This window comes from Hyaloscypha bicolor (assembly GCF_002865645.1).
Source record: "Hyaloscypha bicolor E unplaced genomic scaffold K444scaffold_108, whole genome shotgun sequence".
NCBI lineage: Eukaryota > Fungi > Ascomycota > Leotiomycetes > Helotiales > Hyaloscyphaceae > Hyaloscypha > Hyaloscypha bicolor.
In genome coordinates this window covers 49,494-69,151 of record NW_020194610.1, presented here as the reverse complement: position 1 = coordinate 69,151, position 19,658 = coordinate 49,494, and the positions used below count along the sequence as shown (strand labels likewise).

The 19,658-nt window shown below is 47.9% G+C and overlaps 7 protein-coding genes across 7 annotated transcripts; 3 read left to right on the top strand and 4 right to left on the bottom strand.

Annotated features, from left to right (window-relative positions):
* Window positions 1-729: 729 nt before the first annotated feature.
* On the bottom strand, window positions 730-3,008 carry K444DRAFT_22221 (uncharacterized protein). Its single transcript, XM_024871155.1, has 2 exons — window positions 2,823-3,008; window positions 730-2,675 (listed from the first exon to the last, which is right to left on the bottom strand). Exon 2 carries the CDS (start codon window positions 2,613-2,615, stop codon window positions 801-803), a length of 1,815 nt encoding a protein of 604 aa, XP_024734860.1. The 5' UTR covers window positions 2,616-2,675; window positions 2,823-3,008; the 3' UTR covers window positions 730-800.
* An 854-nt stretch (window positions 3,009-3,862) lies between these two features.
* On the top strand, window positions 3,863-5,146 carry K444DRAFT_631434 (FAD/NAD(P)-binding domain-containing protein; the record flags this gene model as incomplete). Its single annotated transcript, XM_024883359.1, has 1 exon — window positions 3,863-5,146. The coding sequence occupies one exon, from the start codon at window positions 3,863-3,865 to the stop codon at window positions 5,144-5,146; it is 1,284 nt and encodes a 427-aa protein (XP_024734859.1).
* A 946-nt stretch (window positions 5,147-6,092) lies between these two features.
* K444DRAFT_502444 (HET-domain-containing protein) lies at window positions 6,093-7,112 on the bottom strand (the record flags this gene model as incomplete). Its single annotated transcript, XM_024873357.1, has 2 exons — window positions 6,093-6,620; window positions 6,720-7,112. Coding segments are annotated over 2 exons (921 nt in total), but the record flags the coding sequence as incomplete, so codon positions are not given.
* Window positions 7,113-8,722: 1,610 nt separating this feature from the next.
* Window positions 8,723-10,365, bottom strand: K444DRAFT_614647 (carbohydrate-binding module family 1 protein). Its single transcript, XM_024880568.1, has 5 exons — window positions 9,978-10,365; window positions 9,874-9,930; window positions 9,511-9,813; window positions 9,100-9,440; window positions 8,723-9,044 (listed from the first exon to the last, which is right to left on the bottom strand). The coding sequence occupies exons 1-5, from the start codon at window positions 10,215-10,217 to the stop codon at window positions 8,954-8,956; spliced, it is 1,032 nt and encodes a 343-aa protein (XP_024734857.1). The 5' UTR covers window positions 10,218-10,365; the 3' UTR covers window positions 8,723-8,953.
* A 1,791-nt stretch (window positions 10,366-12,156) lies between these two features.
* K444DRAFT_532973 (uncharacterized protein) lies at window positions 12,157-12,336 on the top strand (the record flags this gene model as incomplete). The annotated part of the gene is made up of 1 exon (XM_024875113.1): window positions 12,157-12,336. A coding segment is annotated over one exon (180 nt), but the record flags the coding sequence as incomplete, so codon positions are not given.
* Window positions 12,337-14,068: 1,732 nt separating this feature from the next.
* Window positions 14,069-17,043, bottom strand: K444DRAFT_614646 (uncharacterized protein). The gene has a single exon (XM_024880567.1). The coding sequence runs from the start codon at window positions 17,006-17,008 to the stop codon at window positions 14,198-14,200; it is 2,811 nt and encodes a 936-aa protein (XP_024734855.1). The 5' UTR covers window positions 17,009-17,043; the 3' UTR covers window positions 14,069-14,197.
* A 441-nt stretch (window positions 17,044-17,484) lies between these two features.
* On the top strand, window positions 17,485-19,548 carry K444DRAFT_644232 (ubiquitin conjugating enzyme E2; the record flags this gene model as incomplete). Its single annotated transcript, XM_024884938.1, has 5 exons — window positions 17,485-17,531; window positions 18,952-19,042; window positions 19,093-19,122; window positions 19,171-19,354; window positions 19,409-19,548. The coding sequence occupies 5 exons, from the start codon at window positions 17,485-17,487 to the stop codon at window positions 19,546-19,548; spliced, it is 492 nt and encodes a 163-aa protein (XP_024734854.1).
* Between the last annotated feature and the right edge of the window lie 110 nt (window positions 19,549-19,658).

The following is a 19,658-nucleotide window of genomic DNA, read 5'->3' as shown; positions in this document are numbered from 1 at the left end:
AATTAAGATTTATTTAATAATAATCAAATAATACAGGTATTTATTAAATAGACCTAGTAAAGGCAAGTTAGGGCTTATATAAGACTAGCTAAATACTAATTTTCTATAATAATAAATTAGTTATATTCTTTAGAATCTTAATTTCCCCCGTCTTGCTTACTAAGTAATATTACTGCCTAATTGGGTAGAGACGTGGCGCTATAGCGGCACTAGACAGGATGCTTACCTAATTAGGCTAGTCTGTCATGTGTGCCTATTACGTGGGTACCTACTCACACTACTCACACTACTCATAAGTAGCTTGAGTAGAGTATGAGTAGAGTATAAGTAGAGTATAATTAGCGCTATAATTGGTTGAATAGAGTATGAGTAGAACCCACTACTCTACTCTACTCTACTCATTTGACACACTGCAGAGGCGCACGTGGTGGGGGGATGGACAATTTCGTCAGCCAATGCCAGCGAACCACGACCTCTTTGCTCTCTTCTCTCATTCGACAGACTCCTGTAAACTAACGCCTATCCCAATCCTTGTCGAAATCCTTCCTGAAGCGATTGACTACTTGGTGATTCCATGCGACTCAACATCGGTCAGCATTTGCATGATCCGAATACGACAAGATGCATTCTGGTTGTCTTCAGCCACCAGCCTCATTTGACGAAACCCAAAAAAGTGAACCCAAGCTAGTCCAGATTAATGCTTCCAAAAGCACTCCCGATCAGCATCTAATGTCAACCAAAAGTCAAATAATATAGAAAGCGTGGCCAGTGTGACATCGGCTCTGAAATACCCACCCAGTTCATGTACCAGCGTTTATATTTGGACGCACAGGATCGAGATTTCCAAGCCAGGCATCCCATTGTGCCCAATCCATCGCTTCACCATTGTGTGCGTCAAGCCAACAGTCTTGCGCCAGAATAGCGTCCGTATCTAGATTCATCATATCTGCCGCGCCATCAGAAGAAAAACTATCGGCGAGAGCGCCGCTGAGCCAGAAAGCATCGTCTGCACTCCGATTGCTCGTGCTTCCTTGGACAAGGTTTGCCGCTTGAAGATATTGCTGCTGTTGACGTGGGGCTTCAACCAGTGTTTCTGCAACTGAGCTTGGATTTGTCTCTAGCCAAGCTGTGTCGGTGTCCGTTGTGACTAGTGTTTTCCCCTTGTCAACACGGAAGGTCTCTTGTCCCTTGCTCCTTGTAATCACTGATCTCCTCCTGGCTTTCGCTGCTTCTCGTTGTTCTCGAAGCTTGGTAATGTATCCTGGCGGATCCGAGAGGCTCCGTTTCTGCTTCGCAAGCGAAACTTCGCGAGCACCAAATGCTTTCAAACAAAGTCCCCCGACAGCCGCGAAGATCGGTTTCTTGAGGTTGAGCAACATTTCTGAATAGGTTTCGTACATGTTGTCAATGAGCCGCCAAGCCTTCTCAGCGTCTCTGCGCAGGGGTTCTGCTTTGAGAGTATCGAGGACGTGGATGATAGCTGGCCAACTGAGGAAGTAGGGGACATTCCAAGCGAAGCGCCGAAGCTGCGGGCTTGACTGTATCATGCCGTATTGCTCCATGAGCTGAATACAAATGTCCCAGACCAACTGCTGTTCGGATTCTGGGACCCGCTCTAAGGTGGCCCATCTGCGTGGGTGATGAGCCATGAAGCGGATGAGGTTCATTGCAGACCGACCGACAACTAGAGTTAAGAGCTGTAGTGGTTGAGACGGGTCGCAAAATCGCAAGTATTTCGTCTCAATTACGTCTCCGAGCTCGTCGATGAAAACATCCTTGATCTTCAGGTCATCCATGGCAGCGTATTCCTCAGATGTGTACCCGGTCTTGCCGAGTTTCTGCATTCTGGCTATCTGGGTAGCTGCAAAGCTAGCCAGCTCAGTTCGAAACACACACCATATCATCTCTGTGGGTCTGGTCGATTCAACGGCCGCTTGAGGCATTGTTGGATACAGCTCGCTGTCGTTGACGTTGGCCGGCCTCTTGGGCGTTGTTTCATCGAGCTTGAAGTCTCGAAACTTGGGCTGGCCGCATAGCTCTGCCGCGCGGAAATCGTGCATCCTGAGCTGCCACCAGATGCGCCGACGGATCTCAGTTTCAAAAGGGGACAACCCGAGCAAGGTGCCATCGAGACGCATGCCCATACCTTCTGCAACACGGATCGCGACACCCGTGAGGACCCACACCGCACGCGGTTCGTAGTCATCTCGGATCGAAAAGATATGAAGCAGGAGTGCTTGAAGAACAACAATGCTGGTGCTGCTCATGAATTGTGCGCGCGATAGAGCTGTTTTTGTCGCAGCTCTATAATGGGGAAGCAGGATCGCTCGACTCTCTCCTAGGATTTCTCTGCATTCGTATTCTGTAAGCGACAGGACAGCCAAACTGTATATGGCGAACATAAGCGCTTCGAAGCCGCTTGGGATATGCTTGATATTGGCGATTGCTTTCTCTATCACAGGTTGCAGACTCGGGACGTGCACCAGTTTCGTGAGCGGATTGCAATTCTCAGTGAAAATACGCCACAATCGATGAATGAGCTCGGCCGGAGGGTGAGAAGATTCAGTATTGGAGGTGTTCCTGCCCAGAACGTAGCTGAAATCATCATTTGCCATTTTATGGTCGCTTGAATCATTCCCAGAGTCGTCTTCCAGACCCGCTTCAGTGTGGTGTATCTGACTTCACTTTTAGCATTGATCTTGCAGACTGTTAGGCTATTGAGCTTGCACAAGCCATGGAAACGCACCTCCTCTGCGACTCTCGACCACAAGCTGCTGGTGGAGACTCAGCTTCGTTCGTTAGATTGGATGGAGTATACTTACTTGTCAACGAGCTCTGTGCCCTCCTGGCCTTGCAGAAGCCGGGGCTTGAAGATTGTTGATTGTAACGGCAATATCCAGTGTGCTTCAGGTCCCTCTGAGCGGCTTTCTGTGATCTTGGGTTGATGCTCAGGCTCTGAAGTACCCGTAACTTGGTTGGGGTCGATGCCTTTCTCTCGGAGTAATGCTTCGTAGCGCTTCAGTCGCTCCTCCACCGTTTTGCCTTTCGCCAATTCTCGTCTCCTTCGAGACGGCTTTGGTTGACGAAAAATGCATTGCACATTGTGTCTGACGCACGATTCACAGGGGTCTTGCCTGTTACATTTGACTTTACGCTCAGAGCAGCGGACGCAGGCGAAGCTAGGCTTTGTCTGTGATCCCCCTTGAGCACTCGGCGGGGATTGCGGAGAGTTCATTGCGAGTCGGACTGTGCGATATGAATGCGATCAGAAGTGGCGCAATTGTATTGGGTGAAATCTATGAGTCAAGGAGGTTCTTTAAGAGAAGAACATTCGGCACAGAGCGCATCTCAAATTCTCCGTGGCCTGTCTACGTCCTCAAGTTATTTGAGAGGTGGATGTGTGTAGAGGAGGTGCTTGGTTGAAAGAGAAGGACCTGGAGTTGAAGGGTAAGCTCGCTAAAAAATACTACGCTAGTAGTCCGCTTAAGCCCCGTAAAGTTCTGGTCGGGTGCGGTCCTTTGGGATGTCCGATTGGTGGGGATTTTGAGCTCGGGGCCCGAAAAAAAAAGGGCTTCAAAATCCCCGAAGCATGACAGTTTCTCGACCGAAGCTAAAGGAGAATGCTGTATAAAATTTCTTGAGTTCCCAGAAAGAGATGAGGTATTTTACTATGTATTCAAGCCAGACAGTCAATCATTGTCCATCAGACACAAATCAATTTCGTTCAGTCCGAAAATCAAAGTTACCCCTGTAAAATTACATCATCAGCATCTGCTCGCTAAATCCTCAGGGGCTGCGGTACCGCCCGGATGCCAGGAAGCATTTCCCCCTCTGTCGTACTGCTCCAGGTACTCCAAATACCATGTCTTCACCTCAACTCAAGGTTCTTGTTGTCGGCGCATCTATCGCAGGCCCAACGGCAGCGTACTGGCTAGCCAAAGCGGGAGCACATGTCACCGTCATTGAGCGGTTCCCTGCGCTGCGAGCTGGTGGACAAGCCGTCGACATCCGCACTGCTGGCGTGACGGTCATGCGCAAGATGCCGGGCATGGAGGCTGCAGTTCGATCTAAGTTCACACAGCTGGAAGGTATCAGCTTCGTCCGCGAAAATGTCAACAGTCGACCATATGGAACCATCAGAGCCACTGGAAATCCTGATCAACAGTCTCTTGTTTCGGAATACGAGATCTTCCGCGGCGACCTGGCACACATTCTGTTCGATATGACCAGGGACAATGAAAATATCAAGTATGTTTTTGGCGAACAGGTCACCTCAATCTTGACTCCAGAAAACGACAAGAAGGACAGCGACGGACCTGTGACTGTAGAGTTCGCAAACGGTTTCCCAACTTCAGAATACGACCTTGTTGTTGCCTGTGACGGCGCCACCTCGAGGACTCGAGCTCTCGGTCTTGGCTGCGGTGTCAGAGACCATATCATACCAATCAACTGCTGGGCATCCTTCTTTTCTATCCAACAGGATCTTGTCGAAGGAAGTAAAGTGGGGCAGGGATACAGCGCTCCCGGAGGCCGTTTCGTCGCTCTCGGGCTTGATCCATCTGGAGCGACTCGAGCCACTCTCATGGCTATCTATCCTCGCGACGGTATGTTGCCGTTCCGTGAAGCCATGAAACAAGGAGACGATGCACTCAAACAGTTTGTGGCCGAGCACTACAAAAGCGCAGGGTGGAAGACCGACGAGGCAATCAAGGGCCTTTTGGGGGAGTCAAGAGACTTCTACGCGAACGAAATTGTCCAGGTCAAACCCCCATGCATATACAAAGGACGTTTTGCCATGGTTGGTGATGCGGGATACGCACCGGGTCCTACTGGTGGTGGGACAACTCTCGCCATTACCGGTGCCTACGTGTTGGCGGGGGAGATCAACAAGCATAGGGGAAATCTTGCAGCAGGACTCAGGGGATACGAGGAGACAATGAGGCCCTTAATCAACGAGATGCAGAAGATTCCACCGCTCGTTCTTCTTGCCATGGCGCCACAGACGGTGTGGGGAATATGGGTGCGAAACCATGTATTTGCTTTCATCGCTTGGACCAGAATTTTGGAATTCGCTCAGAAATACTTTGCCGGCGCCTTTGCCAGCACCGAGAAGTATCCGCTTCCGGATTATGAATGGATGGCTTAAAGAGTAGAAGTACCGTGATTCGTGGGCGCAAAGGACTATGCCGGAACACTACAGTAGAATACATCTCAGCTCTCAGTGGCAACCCCGCATATTTCAATCAGAACACTTCAATACAAATTCCTTTCCGCAATCTTACCGAGACCTGCTTTTGTACAGTCTTGAGGTACAAATTGCTATCCATCCAGTAATCTTCCCGTTTTCGCATGTATGTAAAGCGCTTATTTTACAATCTCGAAATGCCGTCACTGCCGTCACTGAATTAAGCCTGCTTGACGACTCCGGGAGCAGATGCTCTTCAAATATATCTCATCCATCTCTTATTCATTGACTTTGCTTTGCGTCGTCCATTCCAAACTCAACTTTGTCTCCTCAAAATTGTAGTCATTTATTTAATACTCCTAATATCGGGTCTAACCTTCTCAGCGCATCGAGAAAGATGGGCCTCAGCATCGTCTCAGACGACCGTGATAGTCTCGATTGATCCAATCTCACCGAAACTCGGCCCGCCACTCCGTCTCCGGTAGTACATGAGAGCCCTCCCAATGCGACGATACTCTCCCTCCCGCCGCCTCGTCGGCTCCAAGACCAAATAGTACCAAGATTCGCCATACTTCGACCGAGACCACAGTGCCATCGCAACAAACTTCTCCCTCAGCTGCTCGAACCGAAACGGCCTCCTATCCATGACGATATTACCCCGAAGGTTTGGGTTATCAAGCAAGTATCCCGTCGGCTCCGAGACCATCGAGTCCGGCTTCGTGTACGTCTCCGCCATGGACATCATCCTCCCGCGGAGAGTAAGGACTCCCTTACTCGGCAGCGACGCCCACGCCTCGCCAGCCCATTCTATATCAATGCCAAGCACTTCGGCCTCCCGCAAGATAGAGTCAGGCGCATACCGGCTCCACTCGATGTTGTGCGTCCACGGCTTGATATGCGGAATCGGCATGCTCATCCACGTCCAACTCGGCAATGCCTCCGTTAGAGCACGCAACTCAGCCGGTATCCGCGCCACGGTGCCGGCGCCGGGCGCGCATCCCAACGTGTGGGTGCTCCAGCTCAGATGCAGCGGCAGCTCCCTCCGCCACAGACCCAGCACGGGCTCATCGCCGCTCAGCTCGGCGAACTGCTTCACCATACCGCCAAACGCGGGGAAGATATCCGTGGGGTAGGTCAGCTTCCGGTCGGTGTAGCTCTGCACCCACGTCCACCAGAGCCGATCCGTCGCAAACCCAGGATTCTCGTCGCCGCGCGGCGGCGGTCGAGGGACGGTGTAGACGGCGCTGAGCGGCTCCCACTGATACTCGTCGTTGCGGCCGGTTCCGCGCTCGCGCAGGCAGCGTCCGCTCTCCGTGTCCAGGAGCGCGTGGCACTGCCAGATGAACTCGTCGTCCATGACGTGCAGGATCCGCGGGGAGAGCAGCCGTTCCTGGAAGATCCAGCCGCGGGTGTGGATCGGCAGGCTCTGGTACGTCTGGATCGGGTTCGGGAGCCCCGGATGGCGGACGGATACGGTGCGTTTTGCTTTCCCGTCCTCGGTGGTGTAGATGTGGTGTGCTGGCAGCATCGCGACGGACAGGTCGGGCCCGTCATTTGAAGACTTGGAGGAGGTTGCTGCGATGGCTAGCACGGCGCCTCGGTAGATGGTGTGCATCTTGGAGGCCTCGGTCTCCCAGTCGGAGGGGTCGTCCTGGACGATGCAGAGGGAGTCGATCCATAGGAAGCCGATACCGAGGGCTTGAGCGAGAATGATGGCGTTTGAGAAGGTGCGCGGGATGGACGACTTGGGAATCTTCTTCAGGTGGTCCCGCAGGTTCGCCTTCAGAGTACGAAGAGGGACCACTCCACCCCAGCAGTGACTTAAAGTCACATAGGAAATTACATCTCCCTGGGGGATGTCTGCAAAACGTATCAGCTTGACTGCGCCGCCGCTCCTCAAACCCCGTATATCGACGAAGCGCGCTGGACGAGCGCTCGAGGATGACGACGCAGGCGCGACACATTGGGGGTGGTTCTCTCTGCAATCGCGGATCCATTCCAGGATAGTCGGCACCCTCTTCGTGATAGTAAGAGGCTCCGTAGACGCCCAGAAGGGCCTCTCAAACGCGCGCCCTGGACGAAGGTACTGGTCAGCGCGATATTCCATCTCGCACTCCGTTCGTGATTTTGGGAGCAGATAGTAGGGCCACCCCACATGTCTCCCCACAAACAGTCAGCTCTTTGGTCACAAAGGTAGTGTCCCCCCCGAAAGTGTCCCAATGATGATGTCTCCACCAAAAGTGCAGCTTCTGGTTGAGCTCGACGCGCTCGTCCTCGGACAGGTAGATCTGACAGTGGCCGCTGCCGATTATCTCTCTCTGTGCTTGCGATAACTTCTCGCGACCGACTAGGCCACACAGATATGCGCAGAAGGCACACTCGCTGGCACAGGACAGGATCGTGTCGAGATTGGAATGCAGGACGCCGCTCACGGAGTCGTTTCTTCTCGCCTTGTCGCACTCTTCGCACAGAGACATTGGAAGCGGCTGGCGCGGAATGCCAGGTTGGGGGCTGGGTCGGGCACGGAGGAGCCTTAGAAGTCGACTCGAGGATGATGGGGCGCCAGCCAGCTCGTCGAGCTCAATTTGATCCGACATTGCGACGAATTTCACCAGCAGCGACTTGGTTAGCACATCGTCTTCAGACTTGAGCCCGCAGCCCTTGCTGGGGATCGTGATGCTGATCCATGGATGGGTGCCGACTGTAGACGAGGTTTACCTCCCCGCTTACAGGGGATCCCGCAAAAGCCACAAAAGAAACAGGCTTACCCCGCGGTCCTTAAAAAAGTTAATTAAAAATCAGCGACTCTCAATTCGCCTTCCACTGTATCTTAAAGGCATAATTATAAAGTTATCAGTAAAAATGCTATTTTCTTACTCACGACTGTGACGGCGCTGGCAAGGGTCACATGGGGTTAGCTGTCACCTGACTAGTTTCACCTAGCTAGCCGGCGTTTTAGTGGTCTCAGTCGTTTTAGCTAGTACTTCTTCTCCTTTTCTCCTCTCACTCTTTCTCTTCTTCTCTTTAGCTTTGTATTCTATAAGACAGGAAATAGAGATCTTTGAGCTTGACTATTACTCTAGCTCCGCCGTTACAATAACTAAGAAAATCGAGAGGCGGGTGGCCAGGTATAGGGTTAGCGAGTACAGGCTAGGAGAAAACGAAAAATAACTTTCTTAATAACTTTATAACTACGCTTCTATGAAAAGTACACGTAGGTTTAAATTAATTGGGAGCTACCCCTAGTTCCGTGGTTGGGAGGAAGTGAAATCGTACTCTCCCCCCCCTAGATAAATGTAATAGTGGGTCCCCGCAAAACCAGCCTGGCACGGTCCAGTTGCCATACCAAAAAACCCCTGCACTTTGACCCACTGTTACATTTAATTAGGGGGGGAGCACATGGCGGTAAGCGAAAGCCACTATCTATGTCCCCTGTCAAAACCACTCAATTCTATACGCTTCGAAACCAAGCCCAGGTACTCGTGCTCCGATTCTTTGGTGTCCCATTAAATAGCTCCTATCACAAATCCAGACAGTGGGTCTTTCAGCAACTTAACTTTTGATTCTCTCAGATCCTCTCCTCTATGATATATCTATATAACCAAGTGCAAACCAAATACGCCCCTTCCCATATGCCCATACGCCAGGAAGTTGAACCTGCTCGGCAGGAACGAACAGAACTATATACATGAACCCAACCTCCAAATCGATTCACTCGTCCCTGACGCCCTTGCCTTATCCCAATCCAGACTTCATGTTCATTGCAAATCAGGAAAGACATTGCGAATAATAGTCATTGATCACCTTGCATGTCGTGCCTGCAACACAGCTCGTTCCGCCGGTGAAGCCTTTTCCACCACTATATTTCAACGTTATTAAAGTGTCATGGTAGATAAGGGCTGAAGGAGACATGCCATTGGGAGTACTTAGCTACAGCGGCTGACACTCCAGCCACGGCTGCTCCGGACGGTGCGGCGCCGACGACAGTAGACATAGTGGATGAACACGCGTACACGCTCGTGGTTGAGGCACCTCCTGGCACACCTGTTGGGACCGGTGCAGCTGGTGAGGAAGCGGCCGGTGCGTTTGTTGAGTTACTTGGCGGAGGAGAGGTACCGGTTGATCCTCCGGCTGCGGCATTCCAAACTGCTGGCCCGGGGATAGTGTAAGATGTGAAGGTGCCGTAGAGATTGAACACGATCCCTGGATCAGTTTCTTTGTATGCGCCTGGGATAGCTACACCTGCAGGAAGAGTCTGAAATTCGATTAGTCATGGCTCACTCAAAGACCACTCCAGATGTTGAAGGGGGTGTGGAGGAACGAACAGTGCTGCCGCTACCAGTGACCTGGAGTTGGATACACTCCATGTATAACTGTGCGCCACGCGCAGGATTGGCTGTGAACGCTGCATCTGCCTCGTGAAGAGCGATGATCTCAGATCGGACGAGGTAGTTGCCAGGGGCAAGAACGGACGGTAAGGTGAAGTCATGCTTGCCCTTGTTGGCAATAAGCGTATCGACGGCCCAGGTGCCGGCGTTAAATCCTGATTCTGCGAGCTTGACCCAGACATCCCCTGCACCATTGGAGGCGGTAGGTGCGATGTAGACGAGGACTGGCCCTTTATGGGACTAATTAGTTTCGATTAGTCTAGTCTCTTAAATACCAGGTGTGGGGCCCATGATCCTTACAGAAGCGATGATATCGTCTGATGCTGTGTTGTCATTGTGGTGCCATTCAACGGTAATCTAAATAGTGGTCAGCTCGTTGTTCCCAGAAAAATAAGATTAATTACCTTGTCTCCAGCAGCTGCAGTTACAGTCTTGGTATTGGGAGTGTTGGCGACGTTGCATGTCAGATCTTTTGAAGTGAGGTCCTTGACCGGGCTATTGTTGGGGGGGAAGCGGATATAGCCCCCAGCTGTGTTACCAACACCTTGGTTGACATCATTGACATATATGTTCCAAATCGTAGTGTGAGCGCTCGTAATTGCCACCAGGGCAGAGGAGGCGAGAATTGCTGAGAATAATTTCATGATGAGCTCTGGATGAGCTCAGATCTAATCTAAAGAATTGAATCGATCTGTGGCTTAGAAAATAAACGAGGCTGAGAAAAGGACTGAATAGCTCTGAAGAGAATGTAAAGTGTAAAGCAGAACGGAAAGAGCGACTGGCGCGATGATGATGGAGAGAATAGATTAAAGTTGAGAGGGGTAGTTCTGCCCCTATATACTGACTCCACTTCGGCCTGGGCATTCAGATGGCTTTCATTTGATATCTAATCCTTCGCCAAGACCCCGCGTTTCGTTGAAACAGAAGACAAAGGGATCGAGTGGTGAAGGTACCAGAGGGGCAACTTGAAGGAGTTTCTCCGGATCAGCCTAGTCCAGCCACCCGTTTGGGATCTGCGGTACATCGGGCACTAGACAGGCAAACGAGCCTCGGTTTTCCTCTCTTGTCTTTGTGCTTTGCTCGGACGATGAAGCTTGCCCTTGAATAAACTTCAAGGGCACTCGATGTTTCCTGGTCCCGAAGCCAACCAGCGCGTTCCTGCATGGCGGTGGTGCGCGCATTGCGCCCTGACTGGCTGCGCATTGAAACATTATGCCACGGTGGCGCTGATGTCAGCCAGGCACGACGGATGCCAAGTAAAGACTAGCCCACGATGTTTGAGAATAATTGCCCCCTCTCTCGATCAGGATTGTTATTAGCGGCGCCTTGAAAAAGCCCGTTTCAAGTTTCTTTGTGCAGGGACTCGGATCTGGCAGTTTTATGAGCGGCGGTAGAATAATGTCTTGCTGGATGTCAGTCACAGTGATTCTGGTACCCCGCGGATCGATTGGTGGATTTATGCTCCAGTTGGGTCTCCTAGCCCCTGTTGGCGGGGTCATGAAACAGGGGCGGGCAAGTCGGGCTGCGCCGATTTAAGCCTCGAACCAAAAGCTACACGCTTGACCAACCATGATATCAAAAATTCACAATGATTCCAAAAATCCATTCTGCATATTGCTTCTGGCGTGCGATGATTGTGTCCACAGAAGTCCAAGATTAAATTCTGTGTCGCGCACGCTGTACCCGTTCGTACCTTCCACTATCTACCACTGGTGGTTCGTAAAGCGACTTGGCCAAGTATTTGCCTAGTAAATTTGTATGGGAGGTACTTCTAGCTGGCTGATCCGTGCATGGAGTGTAGCGAGGAACACCAATTTGAGGGTGGCCAAGTACTCCGTACGTCGCTTTCACGAACCGAACCACTACTCGTTCGGCCGGGCTCACCTGGTTCTCGCTTAGCACACTTACCAGGTGAGGGAGGGCAATACGCAAAGACCACCAATATGCAAATTTTTTCCCGCCACCCCACCATTGATTTTCCAACCCACCAAAATGCCACCCAAATCAGAAGCTATTAAAGAGCGAATTACTAGGGCCTCTGAGGCTATGGATCAAGATCCTAGGCTAAGAGGAACGAAGGCTACAGTCCAGTTTGTAGTCCCGTATAATTAATTAATGGCCCGGCGGAGGGGTTATCCTGCAAGCAACTCTCGGGGTAGATATAATAAAAAACTCTCAGTACTATAAGATAAGTCTTTAAGAGATTATCTCTTAATACTCTATATATCTGGGCAGAGTCCTAATCTGGAAATAATTCAGACAAGTGCCTCCAGGCTAGTTTATTACGATACTGGCAATATTAATTTCTCTATATCTTGCAGATAGACAAAAGCTTGGATCGCCCGTAATTACGAGTTCCTAAAGCAAATTTGAGAGAAACTAATATCTATAAAGTACCTGAGTATATATATTATAGAGGATATTAAAGAGCATTTTGCTAATTTTAATAAATATAGGAGAAAATGAAGTATTTATATAGAGGATATATCTAATTTTAATAAGAATAGCTTCCAAATTAGAGTAGTAACGGGAAATATTATATATATACTACTAGATTATAAAGTAGTATATAATACCGATCTAGATAATCGAGAATTAGTTATAGTTATAGCTATAATTAATTATAATAGAAGAAAGGTTCCTATATATATTATTTTCAAGGAAGTATACTATCTTTGCGGATATTTCTTACGGATACTTAATAGTAGTATTAAATTTATATACTCTTCTACTAATTTTATAAATAATTACCTGGGTTTATAATATCTCAAATACTTTATTAAATACTATCCTTTTTTATAAATAGGTACTTATAGGATCTTGATTTTTAATAAGTATAGTTCTTATTTATCTAACGAATTTTTATATCTCTACTAGGAGAATTATATTTAACCTTTTAGATTACCTATATATATAACCTACCTTCTTTAACTACTTAATATTATTGTCTTCTAATCTTTAAAATACTGGTTTTAAAAGAAGCTTTATTAAGAGATTTTTAATAGTACGGAGAAGTTTAATAAAATAGACTTCTTTGCGATTTTCTAGAGGTTTTGGGATAGAGTTTTCAAGAGCTAGCATATTATAATCTCTTCTTTTAAGAAAACTGGATTAATACCTCTTAATTCGCTCAGAGTTCTATAGAAAATAAAGGAGTATAAAGAGCTTTTAAAGCATCTGCGAACTTCAATTCCTCCTCTATAATACTCTTTACTAATTTTACCTTCTTCTCCTGGTTTTACTACCCTGCCACCCTGTACTCCCACCTATAAAGACTGGGCAGATTGGCCTATACCATTAATACTATATATACGAAAACGAGGTATTAACTATATTAAAAGTCATATAATATAATTAATGAACGGTATCCCTATTACTCCTTTAGTTTTATATATATAAGAGAAAGTAGAGGCAGTATTAGAGAGATTAATTTTATCTAGTACCCTCGCTAGATAAAGGATACTAGATCTGGGCCTTACGGAGAAGAAGCATTTAGCTAGAAAAGAAGGAGCTAGTTGGATTATTCAGAAATATAGGAAGATTACTATAGAGCAAGGGAGAAAGGATATTAAGGCAGATAATAAGGATAAAGCTCGGGTGATTAATATAAGGCATACTAGGCTAAGTAAGCCTTGGAGAAATAAGTACAAAAAAATAATACAAAGGTTTAAAGCTAATTACTGGGACGTAATTAATTGGAAAATAAAGGCTACTAATTACGATTTATGGGAAAAATAGGGGTTATAGTAGGCTAAAACTCCATAGTTCTATATACATAGCAAAAAATTTGCGTATTGGTGGTCTTTGCGTATTGCCCTCCCTCACCTGGTAAGTGTGCTAAGCGAGAACCAGGTGAGCCCGGCCGAACGAGTAGCACTGACCGGTGGTAACTAGTGGAAGGAAGATCGAACGGGTAGTTCTAAGCGAAGTGCCCATGTTCCTCGCACCCCCATCCCGAAAGTTAAGCGACGCCCCCTTTAAATCAACCCAAACACAGAGATCTATGAATAAGAGAGATGTCTTCTAAATGTTGTCACCACTATCGTTATGAAGTGTGGAGGTGTAATTCCAGATTCTCTGTTCCTTTTGGCTAGTAAATATGTTCTTCGCACGCGTGTAGTAGCAGTGAAATCACGGCGTAAAGAACACCAAAAAAGAAGGGTCCAGCACCCGGCCCACGCCAAATAATATGAAAAGGGGAGAAACTCCATTTCTAATATTAATAAATAATCTAATAATGCCTAAGAAGGTATTTTACCAGTAAGCATCAATTACTGAAAGATCCATTTTAACACTAGTAACGAAGGCAGGCAGCTTGGGCCGCACGGCGCCTGCTTCGACTTAGCCTACTTTAAGGGGGGTTCAAATCGGTATTTGAGAGTTGGAACGGCCATAATCAGCAGAATTAGGCTTCATGGACTCGAAAGTGCCCAGATGGCCGCTATCATAGCACGTTAAGACTGGGAAACATGAGGAAATGGAATTAAATACGGATCCCGCAAATCGAATTATTTCGAGTATTCTTCAATCTGGTTGCTAGAAATCACCTCACGCTCAGACAAAATGTGAGACTTATACTACATAACGAGCGAGGAAATGCAAAATTCCAAATCACAACCATCCCTCACTTCTTAGAAGTTACCCACAGTTTAAGATGGCCTATCTTCTTAGATATCCCATGCTTCATCTTCTTTTTCGTGTCTCTCCGTTTGACGATATCCTCAAGCATACCGAACTGATCCGCATCGTACCATTCTCTCAGCAGCTCATTTGCCGTTGCTTTTCTAACATCCCCGTTCTCCTCCGTAACCGTGCACTGTTGTTGGAAGTCTGCTCCGTGTTGAAGAAGTAACTTTAAACCTTCAAAGCTCTTCGGCCTTGAATCATCTTTGAGATACCTCTCGTCCATTAAATCCTCCAAGATACGACGCCACTCCGTCATGCCCTTGAATTCGACGTTGGGATCCACACCCTGAGCCAATAGAAGCTCAAGCATTAGCATTCCTAAACTTTCCTGCTCTAGGGAAAATAGAGAACCAGCCCAAAGACCATTGATTCGGCGCAGGGACACAACCAGCGCTGGGACATGATTCGTTACTTTATGGCAAAGCTTCGGCTCTTTCGCAAATTTTTCGGAGACATAGTTGAAGACTCCACAGCAAACGCACAAGGATATAATGGCTATATCCTGATCTAAACTGTCTCCTTTCAGAAAACAACTATCTTTCCTTCTTGTGAGCTCGTATGACAAAGATTCTTTATTTTCTCGGAGTGCTGGAGCGAGAGCAGTTTGAAGATGCTCTAACAGAGAAGCTATGTCTGCTCGGAAGAGAGGATTCTGATCTACACATGGTGCATGGAAGAACATACAAATGAGCATATACAATGCAATTGGGCTAGTAGGAGTGAATTTTGCCGGGGGCGTCATTTTGGCCAAGGCTCCGAAAGCGTTGCAAACTTCCCAGTCGGCGCTGAAAGTATCGTCTAACCAAGATTGAAGCATCGACTGTGCATCTGGAGTTTTAAGGTAGTCCTTAACCGTCCTGTGTAGGAAGGTCACCTTAAATCCAATCAAATAGTCTTCGACTGACTTAGGTTCCTCGTCCTCCGCATCAAGGAGACCTTTGCTGAGCACTTTCAGCCTTCTTCTCATATTGTCTAGTCGAGAATCTAAAATTTCTGTTGCGGGTGTTTCGACAGAACACTGAAAAATGTATTTGGGTGTTCCTTGGTCGATTACCCAATACGCCATTAACGGAAGTTCTCTTACGGCGTTAACTGCGATTGTGAATATCCGAGCTGTCTGGGTTCGATATCGATTCTCCGTAGAAAACAAGATTAGTTTGAAGTAATCCCGTAGATCTTTTGGTATCTCATTCAATCGATCTTGCAAATCTCTGATGCGATCCGAGTTTGTCAGACCATCAAGCAGAGACCTAGTGACAAGAAACACCCATAGAAATACACCGTCGGCCTCGTCCACGATATTCCAGACAAAGTTAGGGCATTTGGGATCCTCATTTTGAAGTTGCTGAAATCTGGAGTTCTCGCCAAGAGTTTCCTGGACATAGAGATGGATATCATATCTTGTAAAGTCGTGGACGTAGAGCTTCCAACGCGAATCATTTCCGAAACGATCCTCGAATTCGTTCCAGGGACGACTCGACACACATGTTTTCACATTTTGAAAAGATTTCAAAATATCGACCAGTTCAACAATGTCGGCAGGTCGCCCATCGTACTCGTCGAGGCCATCCAGAAAGAAACAGAATTTCGTGTCTGATGCGGTGGAAGTCGATATATTCCTGAGGGTATTGAGAAGTGCCGGGACGGTTAAGAGCTCGTCCCGAGATTCTTTCAAGACTTTACCATCAGATGTCAATGCAATCCACTGGTCATGATAGGCCATCTGAATGAGCTCGGGACACTGACGGAGTATCTGATAAAGGATGGTTCGTAGCAAGCCCCTTTGGGATTTCTGTGATTGGTGCGTGGAGGCATTCCAGAAGTAGAAGTTTGCAATAGCAAGCTTCTTGTCGCCAGCCCACTCTTCCAAGCATCTCTTGGTTTGCTCGTGTTCTGCCACAAACTTGATGAGAGTTGATTTTCCAGAACCAGGTTTCCCCGAGACCCAGTAGACACCATCCTCTCCTTTCAGCCATTCCACAAACTTGGTAGGCGAAGCCTGATCAAAGATCCATGAGAAAGTATTCGAATGCTCTTTGGAGATTGATTCATGGCGAGACTCGATGGACGAAAATCTGAGGCTCTGGAGGATTACTTGCTCCGCAAAGTAAGCCCGACCACGACTAGCAGTATCAGACAAAACCAGCCAAGCTCCTGGAGTCTGCTCTTCCACATTCGAATTGAGTTTCTCAATCGCAGAGTTGAAATCCTCCCGAAGCTGATTGATTTCCTTCGATCGATTTGCTTCCAGGCGCGTATTCTCCACCGCCATTTCTCGAAGCCTCCTGTTAATCTCTTCTAGCTGTTCCATGCTCATGCCATCCATCAGCTGCTTGCTGATTCGATCAAGTCTTCGTTGAATGGCGTCGATGTTATCCTGTTTCCACACCGTCTTTATGGCTTGCAGGGCACTGTGCACGGTTCGGCCATCACCTTTGACCTTGACCGACTCCAATGTTTCCAGAAGCTCGTCTGCGACTTGGATGCATTGTTGACTTAGGCTGTCTAGGACCGTTTCGCTTGTAATATTCAGGCTAAAATGGCCTTTGCGTGATGTGTTGGGCGGCTTGCGTCGAGTTCTGTCGGCGAGGTCTTTTAGATTCTTCGTCAGGCCTTCCAGCTCATCGTTTTCTGAAGTTGCGCCACTAGCCGACTCGTACAGCTGTTTTGTTCTGCAGACAACCTTGGTTGAGAGATCAATGAAGGTTATGATGTTTCCTGCAAGTCCGACTGCAGTAAGTGGGTCCATGATAGTTCAACCCCCACAGTGTACTGTACTCGTCGAGATATTCCTGGTTAGATTAAGATTACGATCATGGGATGAGTGGAAAAATGCCTCAGTAAAATCGGTGCTCAGCCACGTCGATGCTCAGGCTGCGCAGCCTCCACAGTCCTGCAACTAGATATGCAAGGCGCCCTCAATTAAGCGAAGGCTACTTCTGGAGGCTGCATCACTTCAAAATTCATGCCTTTCCGTGGAGCCAAATGTTTCCATGTAGTAAAATAATATATTCGATGGCTCAAGAACACATACCTTGACCGTTTCGTTGTAGAGCAGGGTGTCTTTTAAATTTACGGTTGGAAGGTAGTCCGAGTGACTCGGTGGTTCATGGTGCGGCTTGATGAGATGCAGGTCATTCTGAGGTAGAGGTCACCGAAGTTCCTAGAACAGGAGTGAATCCTGGGTGGATAAGATTTTTGAGTTCGAAAATAGATCTTGTTAATATGTTTCTGCGTGAAATCTCGAAGTTTTTTTGCTGGCTATCACCTCTGTCAGACTTTCGCGAAGGACTCGACGAGATCTTGATGCTTCCGCATGCGTGATTCCTCAGAACTTGCTTTTTCTGCGTTTCAGAGCAGCCAGCCTGTAGGAGGTGACGCCCATCCATTGTTGGCTAGGGGGAGGCTTCTTGGAGTACGCCCAGCTTTGCGACAGCTGAAAACCTTGACCAAAACCATCTGCTAAGAATCTCAACCTCCTCGGGTGTTTTCTCGAGAAATCCTCTACAAATCTGGGGCAATTGCCAGCCCGTTTGGGTCTGTGCTGTCTGCAATGGATCCACTCAACATCACTTCGTCGATTACAGGCATTATCGCAGCAGCGACGCAGGTCTCAAACCTTCTAGAGCAGATCATAGACGCGCCCGCGTCGATCACAGCGGTGCTGACAGAGGTAGACCACATCAGGATCATCTTTTTAGCCCTACAGAAATTCCTCGACAAAGCAACCAGGTTGTTGGGCGGACGAGCTGCATTGATCCAGCTTGAAGATGTCGTGGTGGTTTTAACACAGACGGTGCTTGTATTCTCTGAGCTTGAGTCGCTGGTCAGCCCGATCTCGAATGGGAAGAAAACTTCTTACTTGGTCTGTTTTACGTGGGCACGAATACAAGATGGGGTCATGCGCTTGGTAAATCAATTACAGAGGCATAAGACATCGTTGACACTCCTATTACAGATTATTCAGTGGTAAGTAGAGAGTCACATGGGCTATCATTCAGTTAGTCGTACGAATCTAATTTCAGCTCTACCTAGTGACTCGGATATTCAAGCGCGAGAAGCCGCTTATGACCTACAGCTGCATATTGAGCAACAGGTAAAACAGGATGTGGATCTCTCAAAGCGTCTAGAGAGCATCCAGCTACCGGCAGATTCAATTGGGGATGAAAATAAGGCCGGTTTGGATACCGATAACTCTGAAATTCCCAGATCAACAAGAGATCTAGATACAGGACCACAGATTCTGGTTCCCGTGGCTGGCAGTGAGCCTGCTTTCCAAAAGCAGCTACAAATAGAGAGAGATGGGAATCGTAAGCCCCGAGAGTACTTACTAGAAGCATCCACCATCCAACAGCATTCTTTCAATCTGGTACTAGCTTCTACAAGAGTGTATAGCAGAGTAAAGGTTGGCAATATCGACGCTGTATCTTCAATATCGAGCACTAGATCTCGAGGTTGGTCCATCCTCTCTGGGGTGAGTCTCACAGATATATCTATTATCTCTGTGATTAAATTACCTCTGCATGAGCCGGAATTGGTTAGGTTCCGTCGACTTACATCAGAGCCTTTGACTGGACCTCCCGAACTCGCGGAACACAAGGCATATGCGCTCCAGCCAACTTTAGACTTGGAAATACGAAATCGCCATGGCCTCTTGGCATCGGAACCTCTGATTGATAGGAAACATGTTAGCCCTGCCGCAAAGAGGATAAAGTGGGAATTGGAATATCTAGAGAGGGACCCTCCCAGTTCCTGTTCGGCTGGTCTGATTGATGACAATATAGTAAGTTTACGCTCAGTAAAGACCACTGCAGAAATCTAATCCAGTAACAGTATTACTGGAAAGGAACAATTATGGGCCCTGTGAGCTTGGCTCCCCTATCTAAGCTCACACTCTAACCAGTTGTCCAGTCACACACCCCCTACGCCGGAGGGGTATTCCTTCTGAGCATCGAGTTTTCTTCCGACTATCCATTCAGGCCTCCCAAAGTCGCGTTCATGACGAGAGTGTATCTTCCCAACATCAACTGCAACGGAGCAATCGCTTTAAACATCTTAAGAGACGAGTGGAGTCCTGCATTGACAATTGCAAAAGGTGGATATCTTGCCGAAGCGTTCTTACATATAAGACAATTGCTGACACGATTAGTTCTACCGTCAATATGCTGGTTCTTAGATAACCCCAATCCGGACAACCCTCTCGTGCCAGAAATTGCTCACATTTATAAAATGGATCATCAACGTTACGAAGACACGGCGCGTGAGTGGACAAGGAAGTACGCTCGATAACTCTGGTCACGTTCGTGCATGTCTAGAACATATACTGGTACATATGCTTCTATATTCCATATCAAGGGTTTGGGATAACTCTCGCTTCTCATTTAGTCTCCTTTGGGATG

What these genes read in the sequence shown, in the direction of transcription:
- K444DRAFT_22221 (XM_024871155.1), bottom strand. Translation starts at nt 2,615, where the DNA reads ATGGCAAATGATGATTTCAGCTACGTTCTGGGCAGGAACACCTCCAAT.
- K444DRAFT_614647 (XM_024880568.1), bottom strand. Translation starts at nt 10,217, where the DNA reads ATGAAATTATTCTCAGCAATTCTCGCCTCCTCTGCCCTGGTGGCAATT. An exon ending in CTGCAGCTGCTGGAGACAAG is followed by an intron (nt 9,931 to 9,977) that starts GTAATTAATCTT and finishes ACCACTATTTAG; the next exon opens with ATTACCGTTGAATGGCACCA. An exon ending in GTAGCTAAGTACTCCCAATG is followed by an intron (nt 9,045 to 9,099) that starts GCATGTCTCCTT and finishes GTTGAAATATAG; the next exon opens with TGGTGGAAAAGGCTTCACCG.
- K444DRAFT_614646 (XM_024880567.1), bottom strand. Translation starts at nt 17,008, where the DNA reads ATGGACCCACTTACTGCAGTCGGACTTGCAGGAAACATCATAACCTTC.